The sequence below is a fragment of the Protomyctophum parallelum genome (genome assembly GCF_964188405.1).
Source record: "Protomyctophum parallelum genome assembly, chromosome: 19".
Classification (NCBI taxonomy): domain Eukaryota; kingdom Metazoa; phylum Chordata; class Actinopteri; order Myctophiformes; family Myctophidae; genus Protomyctophum; species Protomyctophum parallelum.
Window position 1 is genome coordinate 38595633 of NC_139717.1, and position 27695 is coordinate 38623327.

General features: G+C 42.2%; 3 protein-coding genes across 3 annotated transcripts; 2 read left to right on the forward strand and 1 right to left on the reverse strand.

Moving 5' to 3' along the window:
• Nucleotides 1-665: 665 nt before the first annotated feature.
• Nucleotides 666-2312, forward strand: LOC310876966 (outer mitochondrial transmembrane helix translocase-like; the record flags this gene model as incomplete). The annotated part of the gene is made up of 3 exons (XM_083790614.1): nt 666-1334; nt 1425-1662; nt 2299-2312. The coding sequence occupies 3 exons, from the start codon at nt 666-668 to the stop codon at nt 2310-2312; spliced, it is 921 nt and encodes a 306-aa protein (XP_083646740.1).
• Nucleotides 2313-12026: 9714 nt separating this feature from the next.
• Nucleotides 12027-21721, reverse strand: eif2s1b (eukaryotic translation initiation factor 2, subunit 1 alpha b). Its single transcript, XM_083790123.1, has 8 exons — nt 21572-21721; nt 16681-16923; nt 15084-15163; nt 14590-14741; nt 13771-13877; nt 13435-13532; nt 13201-13344; nt 12027-12663 (listed from the first exon to the last, which is right to left on the reverse strand). Exons 2-8 carry the CDS (start codon nt 16919-16921, stop codon nt 12538-12540), a joined length of 948 nt encoding a protein of 315 aa, XP_083646249.1. The 5' UTR covers nt 16922-16923; nt 21572-21721; the 3' UTR covers nt 12027-12537.
• Nucleotides 21722-22340: 619 nt separating this feature from the next.
• On the forward strand, nt 22341-26771 carry atp6v1d (ATPase H+ transporting V1 subunit D). The gene is made up of 9 exons (XM_083789827.1): nt 22341-22562; nt 23353-23470; nt 23571-23650; nt 24203-24270; nt 24986-25030; nt 25225-25328; nt 25589-25655; nt 25764-25842; nt 26140-26771. The coding sequence occupies exons 1-9, from the start codon at nt 22522-22524 to the stop codon at nt 26282-26284; spliced, it is 747 nt and encodes a 248-aa protein (XP_083645953.1). The 5' UTR covers nt 22341-22521; the 3' UTR covers nt 26285-26771.
• The last annotated feature ends 924 nt before the right edge of the window (nt 26772-27695 follow it).

Genomic DNA, 27695 nt, shown 5'->3' on the forward strand with positions numbered 1-27695 from the left:
GTTTTGTCGAAAATGATTTCGGCTCGTCAGACATTTTCAGTAGCACCGAAGAGCCGAATTTAGGACGGTACCCTCCCCCCCCCCCCCCCCCCCCCCCCCCCCCGAACCTCAAATGACGTCACATTGTAGGCTCTACAGAGCCGAACCGACTTTTATTCGGCTCTAAGTATGAATTGGCCCTTACGGTTGACGACAGAGTACAGCATCTTGCAATGGGTCTGGTCAACAAGATTCGCTATACCACCAAGATACCCATGTACCTAGGTGTCTAAATACTTCCTCAATATAATCACACCCACAACACCACTAATTAATTTAGCTCCTATGCCACCAAAATCCTAGTCTGTCTACTAATATGGTGTGGTAATCGACCAAGTCAAATGAGGTCAGTGAAAACCTCATAGTAATGACGTAAGCAGGTCAGCATAAAAGTAGACCCACACTGTGTGAAGGGCAGTTTGAGCCAAAAAAACGTAGTATGCATACCTGAGCCTTTGCTTTTTACAAAGGGAGCCCCTCAACTTTCACAAAGTGTAGTGGGCCAGTTCCCAGTTAATTTGTATTTTTTCAGATTGTGTGTATTATTACTGACTTTACCACTAACGCAACACGAACGTGACAAGTCATTGTGTGACAGGAGAGGTGCGATTTTCTGCAGAGAAAACATGGCACATCTGGGACGCAATGAGGCCATTGTGGGCCATCTCTTCATGCTTACCATATGTGGAGCCCTCACCTATCTCACCTTCAGATGGAGCGACACCATCGATCCCACCAGGAAGAAGAAAGTAGAAGCTCAGAAACAGGCAGAGAAGCTGATGTGTCAGATTGGGGTTGAGAAAGTTAAACTGTCAGACTATGAGATGATCATTGCAGCTCTTCTGGTGGACCCTCTCGGTATGCATACAACGTGGCATGACATTGCTGGTCTTGATGAGGTCATAGCGGAGCTGAAAGGCACAGTCATCCTTCCTGTTCAGAAGAAACACCTGTTTGGAGGCTCCAAGTTGTTAAAACCACCCAAAGGTGTGTTGCTGTACGGACCACCTGGCTGTGGTAAGACGCTCATCGCCAAGGCAACAGCCAAGGAGGCAGGGTTTCGCTTCATCAACCTGCAGCCATCTACGTTGACAGACAAGTGGTACGGTGAATCAGAGAAGCTGGCTACTGCTGTATTCACATTGGCCTTTAAACTACAGCCCTCTATTATATTCATAGACGAGATAGATTCGTTTTTGAGGAATCGTTCCATTTCGGATCAAGAGAGCACAGCCTTGATCAAAGCTCTGTTCATGAGTCTGTGGGATGGACTGGATACCGATGATGACCATCAAGTGATTATAATGGGAGCTACTAATCGTCCTCAAGATATAGACGCAGCCATCCTGAGGAGAATGCCCTCTAGGTTTCACATAAAACAGCCTAGTCTGAAGCAGAGAGAACAGATCCTGAAAGTGATCTTGAACAATGAAAGGGTGGATTTGTCTGTGGACCTCTGTGATGTTTCCAAGGAAACTGAGGGATTTTCAGGAAGTGACCTCAAAGAGATATGTCGCGAGGCCGCACTGCTGTGTCTCCAAGACTTTGTACAACCCCTAAATGAAAATGGTTCGGAGGATTCTATCCGTCCCATCCAACAGTCAGACCTGCAGAAAGCCATCAGTAAGATGAGGGAAAATAAAACTTTTTATTAATTTATTGTATAATTAAAGTTAATTGTTTAGGACCATTAGGTTGTCCCGTTCTTTTTTCCAGTAACTCCAAAAAGGTGCTTGATCATTCTGTTACAATTAAATGTATTAAACTATGTGCTGTTGTCATGAACTGATTAAATGATTAATGCTACAAAAATCTATAAAATCTATTGCACATGTCTAGCCATTTATTTTACATTATCTGTTTCTAGTTTTTCAGTTGTCTACATATTACACAATTTACATTTCATTGTAATGTTGCACTGTGACACAGCTCTGTTTAAACATTTCTTTATTCTAGTGTTTCTAGTATTTCTTAGTTTTGAATGTTTATTTACTATATACTGTATGGACATGTCTTGAGTTTTATTCTTCAGCCTACTAAAGAGGATGATGCCCTGCCAACACATAATATGTGTTGACTATTTGGGAGTGAGAATATTATTCTCACTCCCAAATAGTCAACAACAGCAGCTTCGTCACATCCCCGGGTGCCACTTTCCAATATCACCAATTCCCACTATATAGCGTCTCAATTTGGTCCCAGCAGTGTCGGCCACGGTAGTACACAAATGTAATATCTGTATTTGTTTTAATTTACTAGTTCACCTGCTGTAGGGTTAGGCATCGGAAAATCAGCTTAATTTCTTTCTTCTTTTTACTGCAGTCAGACATAGCCACTGAGAGGTTTGTTCAGGGTTCAGTCTGCCAGTTCACGTCATTCCTGCCTGTGTCTTCGTTCAGCCGATAGGGCGAGAGCCCCTGCACCAGAGTTTAGTCCAATGAGTGAGGATATAATTTAATTTAAACTGTATATAACTATCTATGAGCTATACAATTTTGAGGGGGCTAGCCCCTCCTATATTCAGCTGTTAGTGAATTTAGGAAACTTCGTCCTACACAAACATTAAATTCCCATTGACAATGAATGGATAATTTTACTTCATAGTGTCTGAGCAAATCGGTTTAGTGTCTATTTTTGTCCTACACAAAAATAAAATTCCCATTGACAATAAATTGAGATTTCTACGTCATAGTGTCATAGCAAATTAGCAATAGTGTCTATTTTATGTCATGATGATGTACGGCGATAAGAGTGCCCCTCACTTCACACGGGTGTGATTTCTATTACTAGAGTGGTGCCCGTTGTGCACTGATTGGCCTACTTGGAATGATGCCGTTTGGAAATGAATGCCCCACCCAGTTATTATGTATGTGTCCCTATTATGCCCATATATGGAGTTCTTTGTCAGGCATGTATTTGTGATGTCAGAACAGGCCAGGGTGGTTCTGGACAACCGTGGGTCCGAACGGCTCGACACCGGGCACTGCACTCCCAGGAATGCCCAAATATGGAGTCTATGCAGATGTCAGAAGTCTGTTGGACGAACCCAGTTCTACTGACAAGACACTCACCACCGGATACACTACAAGCAGAATACATAAACGTTAATTAACACAAATGTTAATTGTCCAGACTGTGAGTTATGGATACCCATCGTTCTCCAACTATCATAGTTTACCTTGTTTATCAGCTAACAAGATTACCGGTAATTACAATAGTTGGAGAACGATGTATGTGTGTCCATATTAATTATAATGTGTCCCTATTATGCCCATATATGAAGTTATTTGTCAGGCATGCTCAAATATGGAGTCTAGAAGTCTGTGGGACGAACCCATATATGGACTTATACTTACAAGACACTCACCGGATACACCACAAACAGAATACATAAACATGTTAATTGTCCACGCTGTGAGTTATGGATACGTCGTTCTCCAACTGTCATAATTAACCTTCAGCAGGTCACTGAAGGCCTCTCCAACAACACCCCCTGTGGTTAGAATATGCCCATCAAGAGACTCATCTGTGCTTACCAGAAGGCCTCAGTCTCAACACACCCCCTGTGGTTTGAAACTGCCCATGAAGAGACTCATCTGATTCTAGGCTGGGTTGATCACCATCCACACCACATACTGTATGCACTCTGCAGACACATCCAGGGTGTTGTGAAACACCTCCACTGGCCATCGGCTGTCTTTCACTTGAAGGAGTTTGTATGTACCAGTAAGCTGCACCAAAAGATAAAGTAGGCTGATTAAAATTGGAAACTCAAAATGCAATGTTATAAAAGGCAACGTAGAAGGAAGTCAACTCCCAATTTGTTGTTGTATCCACCGAGGAAGGAGGATAGCCTCATATCATGGATATGAGGCTATCCTCCTTCCTCGGTGCTGACACAAAGAGGGCACACATGGGTGTGTGTGTGTGTGTGTGTGTGTATGTGTGCGTGTACGTGCATAGTGTGTTGATGTGTGCGTGCAAGACATTTACGTTCACACATACAGCCCACCGATTAATGTCTAAATTCCAGGGTACAGTGCATCCGTTGAAGTAATCAGAATTATGAAAAACACAATATGAAGCAATCAGATAAAAAACACAATATATATGATTCCGGTTTAACACTGGAGGAAGGTTAGACAGATACTGTACCATTAATGATCCTGCAAGGGGAATTCAGGCACCAGAGACATCAGCACAGCAGTAAAATGTATACCTGTAGAGTAGGTAGGTTACAGAAGAATAACATCACAATAAGACATATAATAAATGTAGAGTGTATGTCTGTACTTTTATGTTGTGCAGAACAATACATTGTCAATAAATATTAAAGGGATATTTCACTTTCAAAACAACCTTTGGTCATTTCATCATCTACTCAGGCTTATGCGAACACCCCAGACAGTTTTTACTGTGCTTGATTCAGTATTTAGATATTTTCAGTATTTAGATATTTGATATTAATTTTAGCTGTCCCGCCCCCTATACAAACCAATTATAACTTCAAACTCCATTTTAACCATCGAAAACACCTGTCCTAATTTGTGTTTTTTCATTTACTGTTTTTGTTTATTTTTAATACTTATTTTTGATGTTTTAGTCTCCTCTGGCCTCCTCCTGGAGGAGGATCTTTTCCAAAAGAATTATTTAAAATAAATGAAAACAGTAAATGAAAACACGGCCCCCTCACGTATTAGAAGGACAATATCAGTCACCAGAAAAAGGTTGGGTGTATAGGAAGGGGGGCGGGGCAGCTAAAATGAATATCAAATATCTAATTACTGAATCAAGTAATTGAAAAACTGTTTGGGGTGTTCACAAACGTGTTCCAAACGTGCCTCTAGCCTATGGCAGGCCAGTCTGGTGCATCTCAGAAGCAGGACAGGTATAATGAGAGAAGGAGGCACTGGAGCAGCTCAGACAATTTAGGCCCTTACTTTATTAACAGGGTACACAGGTAAAAAGCGACGTTTCGATGTTCCAGTTACATCTTTGTCAGGTCATCTGACGAGGATGTAAGTGAAACATCGAAACGTTGTCGCTTTTTACCTGTACCCTACTATACAAGGTCTGTCAGTACGCTTCAGAGGCCAGTGCGGGCTAACTAAACGGTATTTTCTTCTGTACGAGCTGCTCATTAGAAGGACAACAAAACCAGCACTCTCAGTAATAGTCTTTAGGAGTCTTAATATATGATCCGCAGCAGCAGTCAAACCAAACAGACGTGTTTCGGCGCAGAGGCCGATCGTCAGTGGATGAATGACCCTATATCATTATTAAACAAGACTTCTAACCTAAAGACTATTACTGAGAGTGCGGATTTTATTCTCCTCCTACGTATTTTCTCAATCTGCACCCAGCATAAGCCTCTTATACAGACTGTCCTTGAGTTGAGCTCTTTTATTAGTCAGCAGATGTAGTGCAGGCAACGGGGGGATTCCTGGCAAAAGATTATGGGGAACTCCACTGTCAACCTGATTAGAAAGGTTAAGAAAGCTGAAACAAGTACCTGCCAGACAGTGCCAGTGGCAGTGCAGCGCAGGGGGTCGCAATTACCATAGTTTTTCTCCAACTGACTTCAGTGCAATTAACCATAGTTTTTTCCAACTGACTTCAGTTCACTCGATATTCGACCAGAAGGGACACTAGTGCTGCCTCTCCAGCTGCAACGTCCCTGCGATTTAAACGCTCGCTTCAACCCGTAACTTGGATTTTCTTGTCCGGGAATAAAGTAAAATTAGTTTAGCTCATTATCGGACCTTTCTTTTTGGATACGATGTGCAGAAAATGGTAAGAAATGTTCCTAGTTGAAATGCATGCGCCCGTTCTGAAACGTGGTGGAAGACTAAGACGGTGGGACCTCGTCTCGGAGCTACAGAAGGAGTGTAGGGACTGAGGGCCCATTTGGGGCTAGGACAGGTCTTGTTCAAGTCGAGAATATATATTAATCCCACCTCAGTGCAAAAAAAAGGAAAAAAGAAAAACTATTTCAACAGTGCACAGGATGATCTACAGTATAGTGTAGATTCCATTTAGTTTAGATTGGGTGCAGATCCCACTGGGGTTCATCATTGTATCAAAATTGGTGCAGATCCCACTGGGCTCATCACTGTATCAATATCCTCCTTGTTGTGGTCTGGTGTGGTGTGCTCTGGTGTGGCGTGCTGTGGTGTGGTGTGCTCTGGTGTGGCTGGCCCTTCTGGTGTGGCTGGCTCTGGCAGCCCGTGTTCGTGTATTCTCCTAAGATCATGAGCAGGAGACCGGGCCCTGTCCTGGTGGTGGTTGGATAGACGGGACTCATCAGAACGTCTTCTCTTGACATCTGGATGCCTCTCGTAATAAGATTGATGCCTCGTGTGGTTCCGGTCATTGCCATACTGATCATACGGCCTCTTTCGAGGGGAACTATTGTTGCGATAACTGCTTGAGATGTGGTAAGGAGGGTATCCATGAGATTGAGGACTATCGTTGTGGTAACGGCTTGGGCTGCGGCGAGAGTATTCACGGGATGGAGGAGGACTATCGTGGGAACGCCTTGAGCTGTGCTGAGAGTATCGAGGAGGACTATCGTTGCGGTAACGCCTTGAGCTGCACTGAGAGTATTTACGGGATCGAGGAGGACTGTTGTTACGGTAGTGGCTTGAGCTGCGGCGAGAATATGCACGGGATGGAGGAGGACTATGGTTGCGGTAACGGCTTGAGCTGCGGCGAGAGCATCCAGGGGATCGAGGAGGACTATTGTTGCGGTGGTAAGAGTCTCCATGGGAACTTCTGTCCCTGTAGGGATGATGACTATCTTGCCGTGTCTGGTTGCTGTTACTTCGGTAGTTGTGCTTGCTGTCCCTCTGCCAATCTCCCCCATCATCATTCCCAAATTGTCTCTCGTTGCTCTGGTTTCTGTGTTGACCATTGGGGTGAGCCATTGACCGGGAGGTCGACAGCTGTGTGCTGCCTGTGGAGTCGCGACTGGAACAAGAGGGTACTGGTCTGACAGGCCTTACCCTCCTAGGGCTCTTCTTTTCCCTCTCCTTCTTTTCCTTCTCTTCCACATGCTGTGGGCGCTTCTGGTGTGCCATCCTGTAAATCTTGTGAAGCTTCCTTGCATCAAACTCTGTGAACTTAGAGACAAAATTCCAGAGATTCCGCCGCCATGTTTTGACATGTTCTGGGTCATTGTAGGTTTTAAGACACTCTGTGATTTGGTCTCCTATCTTTAGCAGGCAGTTGCGCATGTGCTGGATCTGTCTCTGATCAGACAAGCCCTCAGCAGGCTTATCGAGCTGCTTGAGGGCCTTCCTTACAGGCCTCATGTAATCCTTACAGCTGTTGAACGTCTCGTGGTCTAGTTCATCGTCTTCCTCTATGGGAACCACCTCAGAGCCGGCGGCGGTGATGCGTACCTTGCCTGGGGTCTTTTTCCCTTTTCCTCCTTTAGTCCCTTCTTTTTTAGGCGTGGGGACTTTTTTCTCTTTGTTCTCCTTTTTAGGCGTTTTCTGTTTTTCACCGTTCTTCTTTCTATTCTCCTTTTTCTTCTGCATCATCCTGGTGGACGACATGTCAATTTCGTCGTCTTTCACTTTGCCCTCCTCAGAGGGGTTGTCTGTCAGACTCTCATCTGTGATGTGGGTCTCGTGCTCATCCTTGAGGACAATGCTCTCCTTTTTTACCTTACGCTTCTTTTTCACTTCGACCTCCTCAGAGGGGCTGTCCAACAGATGAGGGGAAGTGATGTGATGCTCGTCCATGTGGACCATGCTCTCCTTTCCCAACGGAGGTTTCCTTTTTTTCACTTTGGCCACCTCAGAGGGGTTGTCTAACAGAAGAGGGGAAGAGATGTGGTTCCCTTGCTTGTCATTGAGGAGAACCTTGATCTTTTTCACACTGGCCTCCTCCCCTTGTTTGGAGGATTGCTCCTTTTTCAGCAATTTGAGAAGGTAGGTTGCTCTGGCCTGTAGCTCCTTGCTCTGGGGTTTCTTACATGGGTCGTCAGGAAGAATCTTCTCAACCAGCTTAAAGTCAGGATCAGTCTTGATCAGATCCCAGTTACCATATCCATGCTTATAGATGGCAAGTAAGAGGTTAACATCATCCTGCCGGTTCCAGTCAGTGTCAAATTGCACAATCTTGACCTGACATGTCAGCTGGAACTTGTTTCTCTTCACTCGTTTGGAGGGTACAGCCTTGTGTAGCGGTTCCAATTTCTCCTCATTCTGAATGATGGACTTTGCGTTGACATGCACTCCAGAGATCTTGATGTTGATACCTCTGCGTTTAGAATCTGTTGCTTCAGACGGGTTCTCTTTGAGGTGCTCTTCATGCACCTGGACTGCAGTCACACAGCTGGTGTGGATCAGCTCTCCCAGCCGCTTGAGGTCTGCCATAGATTTGTCCACCAGCCCAGAGTCTCTAGCGATGGCCTCTAGCCTGTCAAGTGGAGATCCAAATTTCTTATAGGACTTAATGAAGGGGCGGATCTCTGCATCGGTGAAGTCTAGCATAAAGATGTCCTCCATGTCCCTCTGCTCCTCCTCCTCCTCATCCTCCTCCTCCTCTTCCTCTTCCTCCTCATGGATGAAGACCTCATCAGACCAGTCTGGGGTGCTCTCTCCCATGCTTGTGAAGTTGACCTCGAATTGAGAGGGAAACTTGTCTGTAGCACTCAAGCCCTGGTCACATTCTCTGTTTGTAAACAACATTGGGATCCTTGTCAGTTCTGTTGAGTACAATCTGACTCCGACACTCTTGTCTTTGTCTCTTCTCTCTCTTGTGGTTTCTCTCAGTTCCCTTTGTCTCACATGGACAGAATGTATGTCTCTCTCTGGCGTTGGCTGAATGTCTCCTTCTCTGGCATGGTCCGTGTGTATCTCTGTCCTTATCTGTCCCTCGCTCTTTCAATATACAGCTCAGGTCTGATGTCACATACTGTAGCTTAAGTATGTGACACGCATGCTTACCGTTGCCAAGCATACATACCACCGATTTGTGCAGGTGTCCATTAATATCCATTTCTAAATGCAAACGGCATGACGTTAAAACTGTTAATGGCAATTGGTAATCCATGCCAGCTGTTCTGTGCCATCCTTTGTGATTGCTTTGGCATTGATTGTCCTTTCCATTAAAATAAAGGTTTGAATTCATTCATCATAAACTGGCTACAGTGGAATGATGAGTTTGTGCACCATGGAGCCCTCAATCAGCTCAGGTTTTCATTCTGTTACACTGAAACAGTGCAACTCCAACTGAGTGAAATATAATTTAGATGTCTATAGCTCTAAAGCATATGGAGCCACAAAAAACAAACCCCTGAAAAGAGATAGCAGGACAAATCCTGCCATCTACAGGTGAATGTGCCATAACCAAAACAGTCATGTTGATTCAGATTATCAGAGTGGCATGGCATGGAGAAGTTGTGGGGGGAGTTCCAAGGTACTATATGTCATAGAGTACCTTGATATCATAGAGTCTATGATATATTATATATCCTTAAATCTATGGATTGTCTTCAAACAGTGCATGTATTACCGATGAGCCGAGGGAGTGTAGTCTGTTGGATCAGCAATTCTCCGCAAATATCTATGAATCAGCAAGGCAATGTGTGAGTACGGACTAGCCGACACCAACTCGGGACTCTTGAATCACTGCTATCCACACCATCCTGTCTGGTATCAGGATCTCGAGGTCAGCAAGTGTTATTAGCTCTGCACTGTCCGCAGTCGCGCCACAGTATGTGGAGACTTTCTTCACAGGCAGAAAAGAAAATCAGCAAATGCCCAAATATGGATATCCCTGATGTCATTACTCATGATGTCAGTACTCTGACATCATACACTGGCCTCCAAGTATCCTTCTTTAAATTACGCACATCTCTGTGTATGAGTTTTGGTTCCTGGTATGAAGTCGGTCAGATCAGCAGAAGCAAGAACTATGAGAGATCATATGGATGACATCATGGATCTCTATAGCTCTGGTCGAGCTATGGACCAGAGCTAGGATCTCTATAATATATGACGATTCCTTATGTCATCAATATGGAATGAGATGATGTATGATCATAAGAGCGCCCCTCACTTCACACAGGTGTGATTTTTTTATAAATCAAATTGGCGTTCGGATGGAGCTGAAACAGTGCCCAAGGAGTTTATCCCATATAGATCTATGTCATCCAGCTAGGTTTATGGCCAGTCTACCATGCAGAACTCATGAATTACATCAAGATGACATCAGAGATTCACAGGATAAACTGGTACTAAACACAATTCACAATGTTAATGTTTAGTGAACATATTATGGATTGTCTTGTTGAAGTGTACTATACTATAGAGCCTAGTAATGTCTTGCAGTGCCAACAGCCCCAAACTGCTGCAGCGCTGTATCAGGGCTCGGAGGAGCCGAGTAACTAGAGACTTCTCCAGAGGAAGAAAAGAGAAATGCTGCATGCTACAGTATTCTGATAGGGAGCAGAATTGAAGCAGGTTGTGAGTTTTTTATGTACACTTTCAGGAGGACACCATCATCATTCATTAGGATGATAAATCAGGCTTATATTCTCAGACTGAAATGAATCGTCATAGCTTACATCACATTCCATGTTCAGCCAATCAAATTATCACAAATGTCATTCCGGCACGGCGGCCAGTCACTTTTGCAGTCTTCACTTTTCTGCCCTCGCTTTTGAGGGGCACTAGCCCCTCCTATATCCAGCTTTTAGTGTATGTTCACAAACTTTGTCCTACACAAACATTAAATTCCCATTGACAATTTTACGTCATAGTGTCTGAGCAAATAGACAAATTTACATCATGTTATACGAGTGCCCCTCACTTCACACGGGTGTGATTTTGTATTGTATTATTTGCATCTGATCTTGTCATTAGCCTAACTGTAGGCCTAGAATGTGCAATAAATAAATAAATACATTTGTGACCAGATTTGACTGAGGGACTGCCAGTTTTTCTTTTTTCATGTCATGAAAGCAGGGAATCATAGCTTCAAATTTACATTGGTTGTTCAAGTTAAACTGATGTGTCGTTGATGTTATTACCATAGGCAATATTGTTATAAAAAAAGTTAAAATGACCAGTGAGCACCGGCAACTGTTTAATATTTCATGAGGACTTGGTTTCAATACATGAGCCCAGTACATTTTACTGGGTTCTGACACAAAATTATTCATTCATTATGATCGGTTTGAAAAGTAGAAAGATAGGCCTCCTTTAGCTGTCTCCTTCCAATAAAAGCCCAGTATCAGAATCGTTTGACATACTGGAAAGAGAATACCCAAAACCAAAGCAATTCCTGATTTTTGCCTTTTATTTTCAGTTGCAGATATCGTGATACATAGTTGATGAAATCTCTTGCAAATGCAATATATCGAATATCACAATATCGAATATCGTGATATTATCATTATCGAGGGCCTAATATCGCCACATATATTGTATCATGAGGTACCATATCATCCCACCCCTAGTCCCCAGAACATCCAGACCCCAGGAAAGCGCCCAGGGGGCCAGCCCGGTTCCAGTGTGACGCACCGCATCCGAAACAGTCGAGAAATGACAGTTACCGTGTGGGGGTCCCAAAATCACATAATGGCTGCTAAAAACTCAGCCTCCCATCATGCACCTGTGCACGGGGGTCGCCAAATTATTTTAGGGGTCCACAAATTATTTAAAAAGTCTTTTGCAACTTAATTGCTGGACATTTGAAATGAAGAGTTTACATAGTACATGCAAAACTTTCCTTAATGATTATATCTGGTTTCAGTATTTATTTATGAATTAGGTTATTGTAGCGGTTAAAGAACTATTGAGGCGAGACATTGCAGTATGGTTCTTCACCATACTGAATTATTGTATTGTATTGTTCTGAATCTCCAGTGAGTATACCCAGTCTGAATACACAGTCATTTAAGGTGTATCGTACAGTGCTGAGGCAGCTAGTGAAATTCCACTGCCCTAACTCCAGAAACAGACAAAGACGCGTTGAGATCAAAACTTCCAGATCTTTATTGATGTGTGAGGTTAATGAGAGCAAAATCCCGTCTGTAAAAACCTTTTAACTGGAAGCAGAACATAACAAAAAGTCACCCATGACCGGTGTTAACTTGACACCGACGAGAAACTACATTCCCCTGTTTGAACCACATCCCTGTGACAAGCCAGAGGTGATGCTGCATGGATACTGAAGACTGGGCTTTTTAGGAAGAAATTAAAGAAGGCCACTGTTTGCGAATGGCTCTATTGTTTAATTTGTATCATACGGTGTATTTTAAAAATAAAAGATAAATATGTAATATAAATTGAGAACTGTTTTTGTCTGTCTAGTGTCATCGACTCCTGGGACAAAACAGACTGGGTCGTTAGCCAATGAATAGTTGGGTTAACATTTAGCTAATGTGTAAAGTGAATATCTGGGTGACTGCGTAACCATGACAAGGTCTGTCCACCTTCCTCTCAATATTCGGCATTCTTTCCACAACGGCCTGAGGATGGGCTAGTCCTCTGCTTTGGCTTCCATCTCCTCAGCGTCGTCATCTCCGTCCACTTCAGCATTCTCTCTCTCTAGCCTCTCCAGCTGCCGGGCCAACTCTGTCTCATCTGTGTCGGTCACCACCTTGGGCTGAGGGATATGGTTTACGGAACATTTATTTGCATGATGCATACATAACAGAATGCATTTCCAGAAGGCAAGTACCTTTATTTATTCAAAACATGATTTGGGTGGAATGGGGAAGGTATTTTCCTTTACAGTTAAAGGGTATGTTTGGTGATTTTAGAGCCAATATCTGTAGTGCTTGGGCTTACCAATAATATTCACAGTAGAAAAATACCTCCCGAATAAGCCAATTTGACGGCATTAAGGTGACCAATCAACCACCATCTTTAAATGAACAGCCCAGAAAGCAGCAGCAGGATTTTCACTCAGTGTATAGGCTAATGCAAATTACAATCGGACCGGTCAGAGCTACAGCATAGAATTCATCAAATGTGCGTTAAAGTACAAGGTTTAATTGATGTACTCTCCAACTCCTTGACAAAATTGAGCTCACCAAAATCTGACAGATTTCTGGATTTAAAATTCATTGTAGGTAAAAGTGTCAAATTATACAAACGTATATAAAGACAAAAATTGTTTTCATAAAGTGCTGCTTCTCACCTCCATTTGGATGTTAAAGACCCCCCTCTTCTCCTCGATCTTCTCCTTGATAGCAGCCATGGCCTGGTTGAGGACAGACAGGCCCTCTGTGCGCTCCAGAGTGGTCGTAGTCATCACGTACCGTGGAGGAGCGATCAGGTTGATCTGCCAAGCACAAGTCAACACTGGTTGAATACAGTGTCCATGTCATCTGTGGACTGATGGGTTAATGTTTCAGGTTACAGCTAATCGCACCTTAATAGGCATGACCTCCGTTGAGCAGCCCAGTCCTGCCCGCAGGGCAGCTTTGACGGCATCGATCCCCTCATACCCGTAGCACGCCACTTCAATGTCTGTGCGATGGATAAACATCTTATAGTGAACACTGAACATAATCCATGAAGAAGAAAGAATGACAATTAAAAGAATCTGGGGTTTAGCTGTTGATCGGTAAAGTTGTGTAATGCTAATGGGAATACCATTGTGGTTAGACACTGGGCACCTCCCATTATTATTAGGTCCCACTTATGCACAATAATGCTAAAATGTATATTCGGGTGTCTTGGTGGCGACTATGGCAAGGTCACCCACCTGCTCTGATTTTGACAGCCTGTGGAGTGAGTCGCCTGTTGATGTTGTCAATCAACACAGCCCTCTCTTCCTCTGTCAGCTCCAGGCAATCGAGGATGGCGGGATCTCTGTGGAAGTCAAAAAGGAGAAGTCCAACGATTCTTTATTTTGCCGTTTTCTATGGAAACCCTTCGTGTAAAATGGGCCTCAGAAGAGAACTGAATGGCAGTTTCATTCTAATAAAACACCTGCAGTGTATTAAGAGTGAATCTCATATTGAGGGAGAAAAAACAACATGTCTAGAGTTTCCAATACTTTTGCCTTCCAAATATGTTCGTATGGAATCTTTATTTTGAGACTTCTCATCTTTTGTGATGACTTCCAGTCAGGTAATAATAAATAAAAAAACACACACTTGCTCTCTTATCAAATTCCATGCTCAGCCAATCAAATCATCACATTCCGTGGTACGCAGTAAACACAAAGCTAGGAATAGACGCAGTCGCAGTCTTACAACATTGCTTCCATGCGGATCTCAGATGTCATATTGATTCTGTGTGTGATGTCATAGTTACTTCCAAATACAATGTTATTTTCCTCTCCGGTTTTAAATATTTACAAACATATTCAGGAATTTATGTCCCTCTTCTGTCCAGTGGTTCGCGACTCACGAGAGTAGCCGTAAAGTGCACAAACAGACGGACACAGACAAACCTCTTCTAGACAGCCCACCTCCTATTAGGTGCCATGTCATAAAGACATTTACAGTATAGATAGAAAGTACAAAGAGCAAAATGGCAGGCATGTGAATATAATCAATAGTCTTAAGGAAGTACTTACGACACAGCCTGTTTGAAGACATCATATGCTCCATATCCTGGCCGCTTGTACTTCTCGTCAAAGACCCAGGCAGTGCGCTGAAACAAGCTCTCTAGCTGTTCGTCCTTGGTGTATTCCAGCACCTCTGCCACGTGTCGAAGGATGCTGTACACCTGCAATCGCGACAGCCCAGATGGTTGTCAGTGCAACCAACCATTTGTATTAATGGAAATCAATGGGGTTCTGTTAGGGCTGAGAGTCAGTCATACATAGATGACTGATGTCACAGCCACAGTCCGAGACCCACATGGGAGCCATCCTATTCCCATTTGGACCCTCTACATGATTATATTTTTTACGTTTCCATGTCAAGTATAATAAATCATGTGAGAGCTGACGGGATTGAAAGAGCCAAAAACCAAATGATCAATGATTGACAATTATTATAGAATAAAACTTAAATGATAACAGTGGGTTACGGGATGAATAATAATGACAGTCATAATTTGACTTACGGTTTTGGATTTGGTGAATTTATCTTCACACTTAATGGCCTCCTCTGGAGAAACTCTTCTTTTTGACAAATCAATGTATCCTAGAGAGAGTTGAGAAGGGAAAACATTACTACAGGCTATTTAACATGCTGCTGCTTGTTAGGCAGGTCATTCTGAAGTAAAAACTTCAGAAGGTTTACTGTAAAACCTATTTATTTAGCAAACACAATACTGTGGTAGATTTTTGATTAATGTAATACTTTATTAGTTAAAGATGTAAATAACACAGAAGTAAATTAACACATAAGGCCTATTCATAGTTGAGTTTTCGGTACACCAGAACAGAGGTTTTGATGGCAATGATCTTGGTCCATCACCATGCTCAAATCTCTATTATTTAATTCCTTTGTTCTCTCGTTCTCCCGCTGGCTGCTGCTCTGTTTCGGGAGTTGTTTTTTTTACATCAGGAGCTCAGCTCGCCATGGAGCAAATAAAAGCAGTGCTGTCCTGTGTCCTGGCAGTGACGTGTGTGTGTGGGTGATAGCGGTGGTCACCTCATCACCGAAAACTGGACTATGAAAAGGCCTTTAGGCTAGGCTAAAAAATAACAATAAAAGTCCTGGGGACTTGTTTCCAATGTGGTCCTAGGATATATATAAATACAAGGACACTCGCCCTAAAAACACGCTGGCCTGGGGAAAATCCAGTAACGTAACCTGAGTAAACTATGCTTAAACCTAACCTTATTCCTAAACATAATCTCAGTAAAACTATGCCAAAACCTAACCTTATTAAACCTCAGTAAAACTATGTCTAACCAAGCGTGTTTTTCTGCGAGCGTTCCGGTTGCCCAGGGATGACATAGCTGGTGGGGGAATAGGCCAATGTATTTTAACTTTTACCGCCGAGATCGCCTTCTGATCCAAACACCCTCTGCGCCGAGATCGCCTTTTTTAATATAAATTGACTACGGTCCAAGAGGCCAACAGCAAGAGGTGCCATCTTTACTTTACTTCCCGTGTCTGCGTGAAGTGGGTGGACACATGTTTAGGAGACAGGAAGAATGTTGGACTATACTCATTTCCAATGGGAGGATGAACGTGAACACAGCTTCTGAACGATTTAGCTCCATGGCCACTGAACTAAATACTGGATCCAATCATCACAAGGCACACAATATTTCCAAGATATTCATACTAAAATGGATTTTTTTAGCGAGACAAATCAGGAGAAAATCTACTTTATTATCGACCATTTTCTTTCTCAGAAACAAACTCGGGAACTAGTAACAGTAACCATTGGATGTTTGCGGGATTTGCCGTCTGATGCCCACTTAGGAGACCATTTGTAGGATGTGTAGTCCATTGCGCCTCTAGTGACTCCAATGAAGATTGTATATCTTCCTATATTAAAAAGATGTGTTACAGTTCACAACTGTGTTCTCTATGCGCTCATAACGCTCCGGTTTGGGTGCGATGAAAAAAAAGCACAGAAGTGAACATTTCTATGGGAACGCAATTTTTAGACATAGAAACGTTAACGTAAGTTTACCAGAAAACCGTTAGGAAGATATATAGATATATAGAAGATATTTGCAGAATCGGTCCTCAGGTCTTACCCTTCTCTTTGTCTACTCTGATGACCACTACACACTCATTGCGACCTATGCGGATGAGCTTATTGATGGAGCGGATACGTCGACGTGACAGCTCACTGAGCAGGATCATGCCCTCAATGTTGTTGTACTCCAAAAGGCTGACATAGGCACCCATCTCCGCGATGGACCTCACGTTCACCATCACAACATCCTCCACCTCTGGGAACCGGTGCTGGTAAAATCGACAGCTGAGTCCAGGCATCTCTGTGAACAAAAAAAAACCGAATGAGAAAGGGATCAAATCAACAACAACAATTAAGTTATTAATCCATTATCAGAGTGTACATTTAATTTAATGGATAAGAACGAGAAGGGGTCAAATGGTTCATCCTTGAAAAAACAGTAACAAATGGACAAAACGGAATTTAAAATACAGACTGCACTGACATGGTATAGGAATGGACAATGTTCATTCACACGTCAATGTCACATATTATCATTATGACCGTTTTGAGATCCAAGGCTATGTCTGATGCAATGCAGCCCAGAATCCAGCTGGACAAACAAATTCAGCCAATTTAAGATTAATGACATAAACTGGAGGAAGAAAATAAAGTTGGTAGTCGCATTATGATTGTATGATGAGCACTGTCAGTAGATAACACGGCCGAAGAACAAAAATATAGATTATATATCACCCATTCTTGAGATAAGGGACAAAACTTTTTTCAAACTGGATTTTTTTTTTTTTTAAGATACATTCAAATCAAATGGATGTATTTGTAGACACAGGTCTCAACTACCAATATTGAGAAGGAACAGGTTTTTCGCATAACATTTCTTTCTAAAATGGGACATTTATGCACTTAATACCTGATTCATGTCAACTCCGTCAGACACACTAAAATATTTTTTAATTGAATTTGATAATTTCAACAATAATATAAAGTCCTCAGTTATCTTATACTGGCTTTCAGTAATCAAGTTAAGTAATACAATTATTTTAATATTGTTTTTTTCCAATATCACACTATTATGAAATATCCAATTTCTCAAATCCGTCATTTCAACCTCTATTTTCAATATTATAACATGAAAACCATGTAAAAAAAAAAAAAAATCATCATTACGTATCATTTCAGTTGGTGTTTCAATATATATGCACAAAATATTTAACATCGAATTTTCTATTTCTTTGGAAATTAACAAAAACATCACGGGACGAACGTCTGACGGAGTTGACGAACATCTGACGGAGTTGACAAGTTTAACTGATTTAGGTTCTAGACCACCTAGGATCTTGATTCTGGTGACTAATCCCACATTTTCAAGGATGAGGAATACAGTGGTACTATTTATATTGGCCCTGTGACCATGGCAGCCATTTTCAAAATGGCCGCCACCTGCTGTTATTTTACAATAACTCAAGTTCTACACCACCTAGGATCTTGATGCTGGTGACTAATCATACATTTTCAAGGATGTGGGATACATTGGTACTATTTAGATTTGTCCTGTGACCATGGTAGACATTTTTAAAAATGGCCGCCAACTTTTTGTTATTTCCCAATAACTCAAGTTCTACACCACCTAGGATCTTGATTCTGGTGACTAATGCTACATTTTCAAGGAGGAGGAATACAGTTGTACTATTTAGATTTATCCTGTGACAATTGCAGCCATTTTCAAAAATGGTGGACCTGCTATTATTTTACCAATTTAGTCAGGGAATATTATCAGAATAATGTCAAATCTGTGATTACATTTCTTACCAAGAATTTTTTCACCAATGTGTTTGTAAAGGTGTCTACTAACATATCCCACATTGGTTTCTATTGAACCACCCTAGGGGCATTTTTGACAGCTGCTGAAAGTTGGGTACCATACCAAGTGGCTATGGCCAAACTAGGGAGTCTATGGCCAAACTAGGGGTCAAACCCCTTCGGCTAAATTCGGCCATATATCCACTGGCCCAAATGTGCTGACCTCATTTTGTGATGACGGCTATGGCCGTTTTCAGCCCAAGGAGTGTTCTTTGTGCATAGCTAATGCTTGGAATGCATTCAGAATCATGCAAACTCCCTAGTTTGACATGTCACATGCTACTTAAAGCATAATGAACATTTTGCCTTATATAGGTTGTTGATGGTACCCCAACTTTCAGCGGATATGTTAGTAGACACCCTTCCAAACACATTGGTGAAGAAAATTCTTGATAAGGAATTTATTACCAGATTGTATTAATAATCCCCTGACTAACTCATCTTCTAGACCACCTAGATCCGACTTCACCAACAGAGACCCGATTGACACCTAAACAACAAGTTTGGACAGCCCCACCAATTAGTGTTACGGAAAATAGCAAGTGTCTACCCTAGGCCCAGAGGGAGACACAGAACTTTGATGCGGCTCAAATGTTGCACGACTCCTCAAAAAGCTGCCACCAGAGATGAGAGCTGAATTCTGCCGCACAATGCTCTGCGGCCCAGGAGCAACCAACACCATGTTGGAGTTCTCTGAGTGGTTGAAGCACGAGTCCTAGCCATATAGCCTGTGCAAAGGCAAACACCTTGAAGACCTGCTTGAGGTGAACAGTGAGCAGTGAACAGTGAGCGAAAGACTGAAGACAGAAGATCTGCCTTCAGGACTATCAGGCAGGATGTGCAGACACTGAAGGCATCAGTGTCGTTCTGTGTCCCCAGCATGTCAACCAAAGCAATGTTACCAAATCAAAGGAGCCTTCACCTCAAGTCACCTGGGGCTGGGTGAGCAATCGTATCCTGTATCTAGCCTCACAACTAAATACAGACACTTGGCCAGACTGCCGTTTGAAAGGGTCAAACCCTTCATCCTGATTGGGGAAGACCACCCCACCTAATCACACCAACCGAACAAGTGAGGTTGGGGCCTCCAGGTGGGCCAGCAGCCATCTGCACAAGACTGGGCTGGACCCTGCAGGAAAGCAATCTCCAGCCAAGACAATGTAAGTTGACTATAACAGAGCCCCAGAACACAGAGCTCATGAGAAGGATGGAGAAACACTGGCAGGAGGCCACCAAGATACAACGCCACACTGCAGTGGCCAGTGAAGTCAAACTGTGCGTCTTGTGTACCTGAAAGGGACAAGTCAAAGGCCAGAAAGCCCACCTCCTTTTAATGTCCTGTCAGTAGCAACTCAACCTGCAGCTGAAATAAGCCCTGACCCCTCCCAGAGAAAGTTCATCCTTGAAAATGTAATGATTAGTCACCAGAATCAAGATCCTTGGTGGTCTAAAACTTGAGTTATTGGTAAAATAACAGCAGGTTGGTGGTCATTTTGAAAAACAATGGCCTCCATGGTCACAGGACAAATCTAAATAGTACCACTGTATTCCTCATCTTTTAAAAATGTATTATTAGTCGCCAGAATCAACATCCTAGGTGGTCTAAAACTTGAGTTATTGTAAAATAACAGCAGGTGGCGGCCATTTTGAAAAACAATGGCTGCCATGGTCACAGGACAAATCTAAATAGTACCAATGTATCCCACATCCTTGAAAATGTATGATTAGTCACCAGAATCAAGATCCTAGATGGTATAGAACTTGAGTTATTGTAAAATAACAGCAGGTGGCGGCCATTTTGAAAAATGGCTGCCATGGTCACAGGGAAAATCTAAATTGTACCACTGTATCCCTCATCCTTGAAAATGTAGTCTTAGTCACCAGAATCAAGATCCTAGGTGGTGTAGAACTTGAGTTATTGTAAAATAACATCAGGTGGCGGCAATTTTGGAAAATGGCTGCCATGGTCACCACGAGACGAATCTGTGATGGCCCTATAGCCAAAAATGTTCCTTAAGGCATGCTCTAACTGTGTGCCAAATTAGAATACGTCCCATTATTCAAAAACTATAACTTTATTGTTTTAGGAACACTTTTGTCAACTCCGTCAGATACATGTCAACTCCGTCAGACACAAAACCTGACGGAGTTGACGTCTGACGGAGTTGACAAAATGTCATTTGTTTTCATCTTAACCCTCTGTAGTACAATGTAGCCATTTAGTTTTTGCTTCATTTGTTAGCTAAACCTAACCCTAAACTAAAATAATAAACATTATTTTGGAATTCTTAACAAAGATCATAATAATGTCCTGACGGAGTTGACATGTAAAAGCTGTGACCACCCTGATATCAACATTGTTTGTTTAAAATATCAAACAATTGAATGCTTGTCAGACCAGGTGCTCCACTGTTGCAACAAATACAAACGGGACTTGGAAAAGGAGTCTTCAGGCTAAATCTGTCGACAATATTTTCTGATTAATTTAAGACTTTTAAAAAACCTGACGGAGTTGACGGGAGACGTGGGACACACATTTGATATGAGATAACTAATGGAAAAAATAAATTAAAATTATTGTGTATATTGTTTGCTATGTTGTTGACAATCTACTTTAATTTAGTATGTATATTTATGTGATTGTGACAGTATTAGACACTTTTATAGCAGTTTGAAATTATGACCACTTGCTGGGGACAGGCTAAATACAGGCGTTTTTGGGTACAGTGCCTGCTTTTAACTAATTCAGATGGCATATGAAAACAATTATAATGAAATTAATGGCATAATAATGCACAACTGTATTACATGTAACTTTGCAAGTGCTTTTATTTTTATTAAATTAATTTATTTTTAACAATAATAAGGCTCTTATGTGTGGGACATGTTTTTTCCACTTTTGTCCCTCATCTCAAGAATGAGTGATATATATACTTTGGCTAGTCCGCTTGAGGGCTGCTCCTCAACTCACATGCGGCACATGCACCACTGTGCTAGTGATAGCAGCTAGCTAGCTATTAGCCTTAATCTACAGGCACTCAGCCGGTAAACAGCTGGTTCATTCATTACAAGTTGACGAAGCGACTCACCTGTGTCATGTGGTTACAGACCGATACAGTGGAATGTTCTGTATTGGAAGTGTTTATAAGTCCAATATTTGCTTTCTCTCTCTTGGATTTGGTAAAAAAAACTGTTGGCCCGCTAACTCTTCATCGGTGTGCTGTGCTATTTTTTCTGTCGACCCGGAAGAGATCGTTCTCCACTCCGACTCCATTTGACATGCCCATGGCAGTGTTGCCATATTTTGTCAGATAAATAAGCAACTAAGAAAACAAGCCCTTTGTTTAGACCCAGGTCTGTTTAGACCTATCCTATCTGTTGCCTCTCGCAATTTTCAAATTCTATATCTTAGACTAGACTAGTATATACTCTAGATTCTATATAGCATTCCATTCGGAGATTGTGGAATAGTTGTCTGGCTACGTGAGACTAGACCTAACCTGATTCCGCCAGATGGGGGCGGTATTGATTCACAACAAATGTGATTGTGACGCAAGCGTCTTTTCCGTCTACCTGCATAGGCTATTTGAAAATAGCAGCTCTAGTACAAGCTTCACAACGCCCGCAGACGGTTAATTGTAGACCTGCTATTTTCACAACTCTTGCAATGAAATGTTTTCATGAAAATTAATAAAGCGAACCTAAATAAACAAGTGCACTTTAGAAACAAGTGAAAAAACAACTAAACTACTGGAAAAAAGAAACCCAAACTCGCTTACAATACGCCGAAATGGCAACGCTGGCCCACGCACACTCGACTGGCGTGACAGTCACATGACCAGCACACCAGCTGATTCACGACGAAGCTGCAGGACCCCAAGATCACGACTCATCATAAGCGCATCTTTATTATAATCCTACGCGTAGAATAGATTATTTACTGTTGTGTTATTTGCAGGGACACACTAGCTGGTCAAACATTTCCACCGTCCCACCATTTTGTTCGTAGAAACGGAGCTGCCTTCGACCAAAGGACAAAATGTCAGGAAAAGACAGGATCGACGTATTCCCGTCCAGAATGTAAGCAGCTTGTGTTTTGCTAGCTCCCAAAAAGCCCGACCTCGTCGTACTATGGCGAGGACCGCTGTGAACTTGTAGATTGATTGCTCGACACCGTCGTGCGACGGAGCATAAACTCAAGTCATAATAACAGCTTGCTTAATAAATAATAGGGCAAGGTTATTTTCTGATGAATTGAAAGAGGACCCTTATGTAAACAAGCCTTTTTCTGGTACCTCTTAGCAGATGTTGTATTGACCTGTACTTGTATTTTATTTGATTGTACCCCATTCTACAAACTGTTAATACAATTTTCAACCAATCTATCACATTATTGTCTCTCACTAGGCAAGCCGAAAGCAGACGATTACATTTTGACCCATTTTGTGGTTCACTTCTTATCTGCAGAAGTTCAGAACGTGAGATATTTTTTAGAGACTCTAAATATCTCACGTTCTGAACAATACTCTAAATTAGAGTATTGTTTTATTCTGCATATTGTACCAAGGAAACTTGTGAACTATGTCACTGAATTGCTGCCCGTTTAAAAAAGTAGGCTGCATTTGAGGAACTGTGTCATGTGAGGCCTTGTGTGTACAGTACAGTACATGATCCAGCCGTGAGCTGTCAAAATGTGATGCACGTCTGCAGCTATAATTCCATTGACTGTTGACATGGATGTTTTAAAAAACCCAAACTGATCAGATTCTTGACCCTGATCGTTATAACTTGGTGTATTGAAAAGCATGATTATTTACTAAATAAACATTAATTAATCCAATCGTGATTTAATTTAACATTTTACTTGCAGGGTACAGACCATCATGAAAGCCAGACTGAAAGGGGCCCAGACTGGTCGTAACCTGCTCAAGAAGAAAGCTGATGCCCTCTCCATGCGCTTCCGCTTGATCCTACGCAAAATAATTGAAGTGGGTCAAAGCAACTGATTATTCGTTCTGTTCTAGTTTTTCTGGTCAGCTCTGGTCCGGACTAAGGTGGAATTTACCGTCTTATACTTACCATCCCCAGACCAAGACCCTGATGGGAGAGGTGATGAGAGAGGCTGCCTTCTCTTTGGCCGAAGCCAAATTTGCTGCTGGGGATTTCAGGTAAAGGGTCATTAGGCAATGCCAGTGATTCTCAAACTGTGGATTGGGGCACCACTGATGAGGTTGATTTTTTTATAACAATATATAAAAGAAAATGGCATGGTAGTTTTTCTTTACAATCTTGTGATATCGATAAACAGGAAATGACGTTAGTTCCATGGATCCAAGCCGGAACACAATCGATTGATTGATCATTATTAAATGCACGCAGCCCACCCATCTGACCAGAGGCCGTTCCAGTGCCTTTGGTGACACAGTCCACCCCTGGAATGATGTGCCCATTGAGCCAATATAGACCATCACCATATGCACACGGCCGCAATAGACCATATCCACACCGCTTACAACCACTGTTGTAAGACTGAACATACAGTCTTGGAATGTTTTGTCTGAAAATAGAAATTAGATCTCTATAAAATTTGGTTAAGTTAAAAAACAACAACACTGAAGACACTTTGTTAGTTCAAGTAGATGTAGGCCCTGATCCAGGCTGTCTGATCATGTTTGCTGCTGAAACAAATCTGTCACTCACATCCATCCTCATTTCTACAGCACTACTGTAATACAGAATGTGAATAAGGCCCAGGTGAAAGTCAGAGCCAAAAAGGACAATGTGGCAGGTTAGTATCATTCAGTATTTAAGTCCGACGTCATTTTGTAGTGCTACGTTACGTCCGGGTCCAAGTGGCACCAGCTCCCGTCCGCATCCATTGTAAATTGAATATCTAAACGCGTGAATCTTTTTACAGTGACGTTATTTTTCAGAAAGGAAGCCATTGAGGGTTAAAATGGGTCTTAATGCTTCCAACTCGAGTGGAATTATTAATGTTTTGTACAAGTGTCCATGACAACAAAAATATATGATGTGGAGACAATAAAGACTATCATTATTATTGAAGGTGGCAACAGTCCATTTGATCGGTAAAATATTTCTGGGGTATATTTAGAATGTATGCAGGCTTGAGTATGTTGAATCTAGTTTGCATTATGAGGATTTATTTGACACAATAAAATAAAATGGCGATAGTATTCCATGTGGGACAGACGGCCTGTCACTGTCAGATTTGGGAGAGCAGCGCAGCTTTGTTGTTTTTGCGAGGAAAGCGGTAAAATTAGACTTTCGTGGTTGTTTTCGTCTCAGATTTAGTCCGACGGAGCGTCACAGTATAACTCCATGGGGACACAAAAGCGACACAAAAGTAGGACCCGGAAGTATCTCAGGAGGGGGCGCTCACGTCACAGCTAAAATACTGAATAGCTATCGGTCATCTTCTCATTACTAGAATCCCTAATTGATCTGATCTGATTCCTTATGTGTCCTTTCTTCTCTTTTAGGTGTCACCTTGCCAGTGTTTGAGCACTACCAGGAAGGCGGGGACAGTAAGTAATTTCTCACCAGGCTATTTATTATTATTATTACACAGCTGTGTTGAATACTGTGGTCTGTGATTTCTGTATATATTTATGTTGCTTTGGAAGTAGAAGCTTGTAAGCTTGGTGATGATATGTTTGGAACAAAAGCATTACTAGTTTGAAACTAATAAATGGCCTGCTATTTTCTCTGTACATGCAAGGTTATGAGCTAACCGGTCTGGCTAGAGGAGGAGAGCAGCTCTCTAGATTGAAAAGAAACTATGCCAAAGCTGTTGAGCTACTTGTGGAGTTGGCCTCCTTACAGGTAGGAGGTGCTATTGCAAACATGTAAGGATAGTTTAATTGGTAACTTTGTTGATAAAAATTCTGTGAGGATGACATGAAAATCTAACACTTCCCTTTGCCCTCTACAATAGAAAATTATATGATTCTAGTTTAACAGAAAAGTTGCCATTTTAAGCACCACCACTTATCAATTATAGCAAAAGGATTTGCTTATGAAAACTCATAATGTATCAGAAAACTGTCAATGAGATTGATGACAGTAGGCTCATATGTCAACAGACTTCTTTTGTCACTCTGGATGAAGCCATAAAGATTACCAACCGCCGTGTCAATGCTATTGAGCATGGTAAGTTTGCATCAAGTAGCACCAATTAAACAAATACAGTAAGCAGAACCCCAGCAGTGTGATAGTAGCTGATCGCATATTTACCCTTTCTTTCTACTTCCATAACAGTGATCATCCCTCGTATTGAGCGCACCCTCACCTACATCGTCACAGAACTGGATGAGAGAGAACGAGAAGAGTTCTACAGGTGATGTCAATTAACTGGTATCTTTCATCTAGAACTGAATCAGTTCTGTGCTGGTTATGCCTGCTACAATAAAGCAGTTAAAAATTGACTCCCAACACCTAAGAGCTGCTCAGAATGTCCATAGTACTGTTGGTCACTGGTTTATTTCTGTAGCAATGGGTAGCATTAATTGTTCCCTTCACATGGACAGGCTGGTCCAGCCAGTGTGGAGATTCAACCTACCAAAAGCTCACAACACAACATACCTATGTTTATTGGGAACAAAAAAGATGAAACTTCTGATATTTCCATCTGCAGGCTGAAGAAGATCCAGGAGAAGAAAAAGCAGCTGAGAGAGAGGACAGAGAAGGAGATCGCTGCTCGCCTGGCCAAACTGGGTCCCATCGCTGAGCCCTCTAACATGCTAACGGAAGAGATGGACGAGGACCTGCTCTTTGAGTGACACACTAGCTGCACCTCGTATGTGTCACCGACTCACCCTATTTATTTTGTGCCTCCCAGGCCATGTTAATGTCTATTTGTGCAAATTAGTTATTTTTTGTGTACACGTTGTGATCTATTGTCGTTTTCAGTATTGAAGATACTAGGTGACAAAACGTATTACTGTATTGATCCAAAATGCCCGAAACATCAACCAATGGCTGCTACTAGCGAGAGCATCTGTTCAGTACATAAACTAGGAAGTGAACTATTGGTGTGTGTGTGTGATTGAATGAAGGTTGTAAATACTTAATTCTCATCACATTGTTTGCAGTAAGTTTGTGCAGTCAATAACGTGGTTGTAGATAATTGTTTTCCCCTGAGTGTGCTTGTTGTATGCTGTGGAGGACCAAGACATGGACCAAGGATGTTCACAGAACCTGTATGTCATCAAAACCTGTGTGAAAACAAGCCCACAATGCACAACACTTCATCCGAAATAAAGATGATCCGAGTATACAACCGGTGGCATCTGAATTTTCATTCTTACTTTTAAGATCTTAAGGGAGATTGTCAACCAGTCTGTTTTAATCAAGGTTTTAGTTCTGGTTATGTTTAACCAACTGAGCAAAGATGCTGTGATTGGATTTGTTATGTGCTGAAAGGCATTGTACTAAATAAATTGAGTGGTGCAACCACTCCCTTACGGAGCTAGCTGTGTGCCTGGCTGGGTATAAGAGCATGAAAACACCTGTGCACAACCTAACAAACACGCACATATTAACTGTATATATATATATATATGATTTTGGGTGTGCAGTACAATACACTAGAGGGACCAGCACACGGTAACTGTCATTTCTCTGCCGTTTCGGACGCGGGGCGGCTCGCCAGAACCTGGGCGAGGAATGGAAACTATTTTAACACCAAACTGCTACATGTGGCACGTTATTTTAGGTGTTGAACTAATTCATTAGGTTGTAATGAGTTAAGACCAACAGACATTGTTTCTAATAACATCCTTGGTCACCAACAGGAGTCACCAACCTGGCAAAGACTTGGTCTTGTCCGTGGCAAATTCTAGATGTTCTGATTTACACACCATTATGTACTTATTTTGATGATAACACCCACTTTAATACTGAATGTCAAGTCTTCAGAATGAGTGACAATTATGGCACATTAGTACTAGTGGTTCTCAAATGTATTTTCAAAGACCCCCTTAAAGCCCAACACAGTCTGTGAAGCGGGTGCGCAGCGACGCGGCACAGTATTTCCGCACGTCATAGCCGCATAGCAACACCCACAGGACGCGGCGCGCTACCCAGCCATGACCACGGATTCCCGGATGGAGGCCGTGCAGCAACGCCTGGAAAATAGAACAGCAGCGTATCGGAGCGTCAGGCGAGGCGTGAAGGCGCGCCAGACACCGC

Bases quoted from the DNA above. Each gene is read 5' to 3' on its own strand.
- eif2s1b (XM_083790123.1), bottom strand. From the start codon at position 16,921: ATGCCTGGACTCAGCTGTCGATTTTACCAGCACCGGTTCCCAGAGGTG. The intron at 15,164-16,680 runs GTAAGACCTGAG...AACTCTCTCTAG, and splicing joins CAGAGTAGACAAAGAGAAGG to GATACATTGATTTGTCAAAA. The intron at 14,742-15,083 runs GTAAGTCAAATT...TCGCGATTGCAG, and splicing joins AATTCACCAAATCCAAAACC to GTGTACAGCATCCTTCGACA.
- atp6v1d (XM_083789827.1), top strand. From the start codon at position 22,522: ATGTCAGGAAAAGACAGGATCGACGTATTCCCGTCCAGAAT. The intron at 23,651-24,202 runs GTAAAGGGTCAT...TCATTTCTACAG, and splicing joins TTTGCTGCTGGGGATTTCAG to CACTACTGTAATACAGAATG. The intron at 25,843-26,139 runs GTGATGTCAATT...TTCCATCTGCAG, and splicing joins GAACGAGAAGAGTTCTACAG to GCTGAAGAAGATCCAGGAGA.